This window comes from Hipposideros armiger, unplaced genomic scaffold (genome assembly GCF_001890085.2).
Source record: "Hipposideros armiger isolate ML-2016 unplaced genomic scaffold, ASM189008v1 scaffold_134, whole genome shotgun sequence".
Taxonomy (NCBI): Eukaryota; Metazoa; Chordata; class Mammalia; order Chiroptera; family Hipposideridae; genus Hipposideros; species Hipposideros armiger.
This window is the reverse complement of record NW_017731484.1, coordinates 2,708,342-2,716,416: the sequence shown is the minus strand read 5'-3', so window position 1 is coordinate 2,716,416 and position 8,075 is coordinate 2,708,342. Positions and strand designations below refer to the sequence as shown.

The following is an 8,075-nucleotide window of genomic DNA, read 5'->3' as shown; positions in this document are numbered from 1 at the left end:
GGAATCTTAAGTGGTGGTTGCTAGGTTACAAGCTTCCTTAATGTAAGGACTAAAGGATGTCACCTGGCTGGGAGGAAAAGTCAGACAGGAAGGAGTAGGGGAGATGGAGAGAAACCAGGACTTCAAGAACAAGCAATTATGCCATGGCCTAGAAGATATCCTGTACTTAGTACTTTTCCAAGGGTCTGAGCCCCTAGATCTCATGGCCCTCGTGGAGGGTGGTAGTTGAGGAACATGAGCATTAGGTTAGAAAGGGGTCTATGCCAAGGCTGGATTCTAGTCCTTTCCCAGCTGTACTGCCCGGCACAGACAATATCGCAATGGGAACACTTTGGGGGTCTGGGTTCCTTCCTTCACTGTAATTGGACCAAAACCAAGTAGCCAGGTAAGAGTGGAAAAGCTTGATATCCTTAATAATGCACAAGTCTTTCATTTGGGATTTAATTGTGATAAACCGAAAGAGCATTAGATGTGGAAGTCACAAACTAGACCTACCCTGAACAGCTCACATGGTCATAAGTCAGTTACTTCATTTCACTGTCTCAGGTTTCCCACCTGTAAAAAGTAGATACTGATACCTGTCCTGGCAACCTTTCCAAGGTTATGAGGAAAAGGATGTGCAAAGGCTTAGTTTAACTCAATGAGAGATACAAACATCAAGTATGGAACGCTATACCTGCTTATAAAGCTGCCCCAGCGGAGGTGGGTGGAGGCACAAGCAGCCTTGCCTCACTGCTTTGGTAGGAGGCTCAGTGGGCAAAAGAGGCTGAAGACAATCTCAACAAGCCTCTTTGAGGAAGGTCCATGGCTTTCAAGCTTCCTGATTTTGTGAACCCAGTTCAAGTTAAAGGTTGAGGGTTTGTTCCTTACTCCTGTGGGCAGATTGTGTTCCTCAGGAAAAGGAGCAATGTTTGGTGTTTCCTATGAAACTTGACTAAGTCAGACCACATTCTTTTGGAATTTATGAGTTCTTATCGAATAGAGAAAACAGAAAGCAACCTTCCTCTGTGAAGGCTCTAGAGAAGTTCTAGAGGTGATTACTCTATAAGTACAGAGAATTCAAACTAAAAATCAGTGTAATTTCTAAGCCAAGGACTGAAGATATTAAGGTGGGCCTGTTGTGAGTTGTGACTTTTGTTTCTCACAGGAAGTGATTTCTAAGTAAGGGGCAAAATGTTTGTGCTTGTTCTTGGTTTTCCTTTTTCTTGGTTTTGTTGACAGTAGTTGAAGTAGTAATAATATTAATAGAGACATACCAGGCCCTTGCTGTATCTCAAAAGCAGAAATTTACAAATATTATCTCATTTAGTCTTAATAAAAATCTACAAGGATGGGCCGGCCAAATGGCTCAGTTGGTTAAGAGTTGGCTTAGAGCACGAACTCTGAGCAACAGGGCTGCTGATTCAATTCCTACATGGGCCAGTGATGCTGTGCCAGAGCTGAGCTGTCGCTGAGCTGCCAACAGGTGGCAGGATGGCTCAGCTAGTGTAACAACAAGATTGCCTATTCATTGGTGGGCTACACCCACCCGCCACTAAGACTGAACTCAGCACTTTGAGCTGAGCTGCCGCCCGGATGGCTCAGTGGATAGAGCGTGCGCTCTTAACAACAAGGCTGCTGGTTCGACTCACGCATAGGATGGTGGCTACGCCCACCCGCAACTAAGATTGAACACAGCACCTTGAGCTTAGAGGCCAAATGGCAACCGGCGCCCTCCACAACGAAGATTGAAGAACAACAACTTGGCTGATCCCCTTCCCCAATTCCCCAACACTGTTCCCCTTCCCTAATTTCCCAATAAAATCTTTAAAAGAAAAATCTACAAGGATGTATTCATACCATGGAATGCTACTCAGAAATAAAAAAAAAAGAATAAACTATTGGTACAGGCAACAACTTGAATGAATCTCCACAGAATTATGCTGGGGGAGGAAAAGCCAATCCCAAAAGGTTACATACTGTACAATTCTATTTATATAACATTCTTGAAATGACAAAATTATGGAAATGGAGAACAGATTAGTGGTTGCCAGGAGCTGGGGAGGAAAGGATGGGAGAGAGAAGTAGGTGTGAGTATAAAGGGCAACATGAAGAATCCTTGTGGTGATGGAAATGTCCTGTATCTTCACTGATCAATTTTCATATCCTGTGCAAGATGTTACTCAGGAGGGAAACTGAGTAAAAGGTATTATTTCTTACAACTCACGTGAATCTACAATTTCTCTCAAAATAAAAAGGTTAATTAAAATAACAGAAGGAAACGAATGCTCAGATTCAATTAAATAATTTCAGAGCCAGGATTCAAACCCAGGTCCGTCAGACTCCCAAGCCTAAGTGTTTCAAGACTTGGCTATGTTCAAGTAGGAAGAGGATCCCAGAGGCCCTGCAGTCCATCAGACCAGGTAGCCACTGGTGTCATGGCAGCTTTGTTACTGGGGACCACTGTCCAGAAAAAGCTATTAGAGAGTAGCTTCAAAGAATTATTTGGCAAGCCCTGTGGGTTGATGCTGAGGGACAAGATTGGATAATCATGTTTCCCCTTCCCAAGGTGTGTGTGAAGAAAGGGGCAAGGGAGAGAGAGCCTATGTGTGTGTGTCTATGTTGGTGCTTCTGGTTGTGTGTCTGCCTATCAACGCATTTGTCAGCTTCTCCGTGGATATGTGTATGTGGGGGAAGGGGGGAGACGGTAATATGTAAGTTATGCTTATGTGTGCAGGTCGGTGTATACATTGTTTGGATGCACCTGAGTGAGGTCTGCGTGGGTCACAACCACATCATTCATTTCTATTAGGTTAAGCCATTTGATAATAGCTCCCCCAAAGCAAAGCTGACTATGGAGCCAGCCTGTCGCGAACTGTGTCTGTGTACTGTAGATAAACTGGGTAATTGGACTCTCCGCCTCCTCATCCAAACAAACACTCACAAACCGCCCACCCCCACACTGGAGGGAGTCTGGTACCCGTCATCTGGGTACTTGGCTCTAGTGCCCCGCTGTTCCTGACCCTGTGTACAAGGTGAGCATCTCCGCCAGCCCCTTCCCTCCCCCACCGGCTGGGCTCAGCCTGGGCTTATGTAAAGAGGTCACGGCTGCTCCGCCGCGGGGCGCACGCGGATTCCTGCACAGGTGTGGCGGCATAGGCGGGTGGGGATGCGTGGAGCGGGCTGGCCGGCCTCCTCCCCTGCAGCGGCCGGTATTCTCCTTCCTGCTGCTCATTTACTCTCCTCTTCTGCATGTCTGACAGCGGTGTGCGGACTGGGTAAGGACAGAGCGCCTGTCCCCTGCTCCCCGAGCCGCCGGGCGGGGGCTCCCGGCTCACGCGTGATGCGCTGTCTGCGCCTCGCGCGGCGCTGCTTGGCCTGGCTGGGTAAGTGGTACAGAGGCGGAGGGAGACTGCAGGGAGGGGCACGGGGGTGGGGGAGTAGGGGGCATGGGCGCCGAAAGGTGTTAACTCTGCTTAGTGGGGAGGCAGCCAGGCACCCGGAACCCAAGCCCCTGCCCACCCCCCGCGCGCCCCGCGCCCCACGCCCCAGGCAGGTCTCCGACCAGCAGGCTGGGAGGGGTGAGGGACAAAGCGGTACAGGGCGTGATGCCGCCGCGTGGTGGCGCCCTGGACTGCCGCGTCCTCCCTTTAAAGTTGGCCAGGGGCTGGGAGCCCGCCCGACCGCCAAGCGCCAGGAGATGAGGGCTCGTGGCCCAACCACCCTTGATTCGCCGCGTTCCTCCCGCAGGGCCTGGCGTGGATGCCGCGGGACCGCTGAGTGTGGAGGGGCTGTGAAGCGCTAGCCGGCGTCGGGGCCCTTGCCGGGTCCGCCGGGAGCTGGCGATGTAGGCGGCGAGAGGGGGCGTGGAGTAGCCGGAACCTTCCCCATACCCCACGGCTCGCACCTCCCCCGGCTCCCTAGCGCTCCGCGTGCGCTGGGGCGCGGCGGGCGGGGCTCCCGGGGCTGCCATGGAGGTGCCCAACGTCAAGGACTTCCAGTGGAAGCGCCTGGCGCCACTGCCCAGCCGCCGGGTCTACTGCTCCCTGCTGGAGACCGGGGGGCAGGTCTATGCCATCGGGGGATGTGATGACAACGGCGTCCCCATGGACTGCTTTGAGGTCTACTCTCCCGAGGCTGACCAATGGACCGCCCTGCCCTCGCTGCCCACAGCCCGGGCTGGGGTGGCCGTCACCGCTCTGGGGAAGAGGATCATGGTGATTGGGGGTGTGGGCACCAGTCAGCTGCCCCTGAAGGTCGTGGAGATGTACAACATCGATGAGGGCAAGTGGAAGAAGAGGAGCGTGCTGCGTGAGGCCGCCATGGGCATTTCGGTCACGGCCAAAGGCGAGTGGGGCCAGGGCTGAGGGCAAGCAGAGAGAAGGGAGTGGGGGACAGGGGGCGGCAGGCGCTGGGAAAGGGATGGGAGCCAGCACTGAGTTGGGGGCCCACTACCAAATGACTGATCCTATTTGATCCTTACAATGGTCACTAAAACTAGAGACCCACTGGTCTGTCTCAGATGGGAAAACGGAGACTCTGCAAATGAAGAGTCTAGTAATTCTATATGATGCCAGAGCTCCACTCCACCAGGCTCCTCCCAACAAATTGAGCAGACTGGTCCAAAGGGGGAGCCAGAAGTTGAGCGAAATGGCTCTGCAGACCCCTTCATTCAGCAGAACGATAGAGCATCCCACCCACAACACCCCATCCTTTGAAACCTGACTTGCACATGCCACCACCTCCAGACACATATTCAGGGTCCTGGAATGTTCTTCCTTGTCCCATCACCAGGCCCCACTGAGGGGACTTTGGGACCTGATTCCAGGGCCATCTCCCCAGCCTCAACCTCCCCCTCTGTCTCCTAATCTCTGAGATACTGATGAGTGGAGACCAGGATGTTTCTGAGGGTTGTGCTCCTGCAGCGTCTTACCCAGGTTCACTGAGTTCTCGGGCCATGTGTATGCTGACCACGTGGTTTTATAATTCTCATTTCACTTTCTCCAAGCCCCTCGTTTCCTTCTCTTCTGGCCTGGAACAGCTCAGAGCATAGACCGGGGGTGGGGAGGCTGAAAGTTCTCTTGCTAAAACACAAAGGGTTTTATGGGAAATGGTCCAACAGGAATTAAGGAGACCCCAAATTCAGACAGGCTTACTTAGTAGGATGCAACTTTCCCTCCCTCTCTTGCAAAATCATCCTGCTGGGTCTACTGTAGAGCACCAGTATCTCCTGAGCACCTGCTCTGTCCCTAGCACATGCCTAGGTCTCTAGGAGGAGGGATAGAGGCAGAAGATCCAGGCTCTGCTTTTAGGAACTCAAGCCTGACCAATGGAGGTGACCAGAGAGAAACTAGTCTGGAATCCCTCAGGGCAGAATGGCCAGTGGGGCCTCCACAAACACCCAGTAAGGATGGAAGGCATAGAGGCCCATGGGGAAATAGAGAGGGAAAGAGTAGTCCTTTATCCCCAGCCTCAATAAATGGCGCTAAAAGATTAAGAACTAACATTTATTGAGTCCTTACCATAGGTGTTTTAGATATATTAACCCCTTTGATCCTCACAACCTGTCTGATGAAGTAAGTGCAATTATTATCATTTTAAAGAGAAGCAGTGAGAAGCCCAGAGACGCTAAATAACCTACCCAAGGTTACACAGTAAGTGATGATCAAGTCTACGCTCTTAATTATGGTATTAAACGGGTTCTTTAACTACTTTAATAAGCATTTACATGCCTGCATGTCGGGCCTTTTACCTGATGCTGGGGCCACAGATTAACAAATTCTCAAGGACTTAATCTATTGGAAGAAACAAAGATTATTTCAGTAACATATGGTGACTAGAGTGATGCAGATACCGTGGGAAACAATGAGTTAGTGTTCTCAGCCCAACCTTGCGGTTCAGGGACATCCAGGCGAATCTGAAAAGATGAGTAGAGGGGACTAGAGGATTTCCAACTGGAAGTGTGTTTCAGGTGTCATGGGGATGGGAGAGGTGGAACTTGCGTAAGGTAAATTCATTAGCAGGTCCCATCTGTTGGTGTCAGGCTAGGGTTGGGATTCCCCCGCCTCCTTTTTTTCAGTAAGGTTGAAAAGTAAGGAAATAGTACTCATCCCTGAAATACTCTTGAAGAACAAAGGCCTCTTAGAGCCAGAAGTGGTGAGGACTGGCTACTGGGAGACAGGGGTGAGTCCCTTGGAAAAAGAGGGCCCTGGAGGCTGGGGTGCAGGGGGAGCTCTGTTCCTGACAGTCTACAGGAGGTACTGAGGTGAGGCCCAGGGAAAAACATGGATGCCTTGAAAAGCCATGTACATCCAAGAGCAGCAGAGCATGAGAGAGTACTGCTTCTCTTCTCAGAGTGCTCAGCTCACTGCCTGGGCAGGGTTTCTTAAAGGGGCTAGTATTGTGAGTGGCCCTATCCCATTTGGTGCAGGGTGCCTCCTGGAGCCCACACGCTTCCCAGTGTATGAAGGAGCATGACACTCCCCCACGAGGGTCGCAGAAAAAGAACCAGCAACAGTCCAGTGTCCCACAAGGCCAATGACAGCAGGGCTGTCATTTTCAAAGGCTCCTGCTAGGTCTAGAAAGTTCCAACATGGGAGTGCCTGGGCTGGGCCAGGCCACTACTGGAGGGTATCAGAGAAATATCCTTCCTCTTTGGCATCACCTCCAGCTGCCCAGGAAGGAGGAGAATGGAGGGGACAGACCTGCCAAGCGTTGTCTAGGTCTAGACCCCATCACAATTTACCCCTGTGCCAGGCTTAGTATTTCGGGCTAAGCCAAGGGATGGACACCAAGGAAGGCTAAGGCACACAGGCCTGACGTAGCTTCAAGGAGACTTAGGCTCAACTATAGCAGGGACTTTTAAATGGTGCCATCAACCCCACCCCCACTGACATATATATGGCTCACTCTGGCAGAGCAGTGTTGGGAACCTGGCCTGGCTTCAGTGCTGGTGTCCAAGGGGTTAACAGAACCTGGCCATGGTAGGTGATGAGTAGCGATGGGCCTGTCTCATTGTGTCTGTGAGCTGAGCCAGGGTTTGCCTGCGGCATTTCTCTTTAGATTACCGAGTATATGCAGCAGGCGGGATGGGCCTGGACCTCCGTCCGCACAACCATCTTCAACACTATGACATGCTCAAGGACATGTGGGTGTCGCTTGCACCCATGCCCACCCCGAGATATGCTGCCACCTCCTTCCTCCGTGGTTCCAAGATCTATGTGCTGGGTAAGGACCGTCCCTCCTTCCTTCCCTTGGGTCAGTTCCCACGGGAAGCAGTACCTGTGTGTTGAGCATCTCCTTGACACCAGGGGCTAAGCCCATCCCTTAAGGAGCTTTCTGTATGATCAGATAACAGCCCCTGTCCTCAGGGACTTACTCTTCTGCCCAACCCCCACCCTGCTCTGGTCTCCAGGGGGACGACAGTCCAAGTATGTGGTCAACGCCTTCGAGGTCTTTGACATTGAGACTCGCTCCTGGACCAAGTTCCCCAATATTCCCTGTAAGCGGGCCTTCTCCAGCTTTGTGACCCTGGACGACCATTTGTACAGCCTGGGAGGCCTGCGGCAGGGTCGGCTCTACCGGCAGCCCAAGTTCCTCCGGACGATGGACATGTTTGACATGGAACAGGGTGAGCTGGGCGCCAGCCTGCCCATCTCCCTCTAGCTGAGTGCCCCTACCTTACCTTGATACCATCCTCCCAGGGCCACTGACACAGCTGAGTGAGCCTCTCCGAAGTCTGAACACGCCTCTCCCTTCAGGGCTACTCTTGGGATCAAATTCTTTCATCTGTACAGGGCTCCCTTTGATTGGTTGGTTGTTTTTATCAAAGCCTTTTCCAGCTATTTCTCTTCTTACAATATCCAGGTGAGCCAAGTGAGGGAGGGCTTTTTCCTGCTTTTACTCATGAGAAACAAAGGATCCTGACCCCTATGCTCACTGCCTCTACTAGCTCCTCTCCAGCCTAGGGCCTGTGAGAACAGAGATAGAACAGGTGATTCATTCTAGGGCATTATGGTTCCGTGGACTGCAGCAAGCGTGGGAGAGGGTGAAGGCCACGGAGAGTGTCAAACAGCAGGAGGCATTGTGTATGTCCT

General features: G+C 51.9%; 1 protein-coding gene across 2 annotated transcripts in view; it reads left to right on the top strand.

Annotated features, from left to right (window-relative positions):
• The first annotated feature begins 2,310 nt into the window (after positions 1–2,310).
• Positions 2,311–8,075, top strand: part of KLHDC8A (kelch domain containing 8A) — an 8,003-nt gene continuing 2,238 nt past the window's right edge. Inside the window, exons 1-5 of one of the 2 annotated variants that reach the window (XM_019649792.1) lie at positions 2,311–3,014; positions 3,243–3,365; positions 3,730–4,326; positions 7,042–7,206; positions 7,394–7,609. In XM_019649792.1, coding sequence (XP_019505337.1) covers positions 3,951–4,326; positions 7,042–7,206; positions 7,394–7,609 — 757 coding nt within the window. In that variant the 5' untranslated portion in view covers positions 2,311–3,014; positions 3,243–3,365; positions 3,730–3,950. Of the gene's footprint in view, positions 3,015–3,060; positions 3,125–3,242; positions 3,366–3,729; positions 4,327–7,041; positions 7,207–7,393; positions 7,610–8,075 lie in introns of those variants that run through there. The other variant, XM_019649793.1, reaches the window with a different exon arrangement.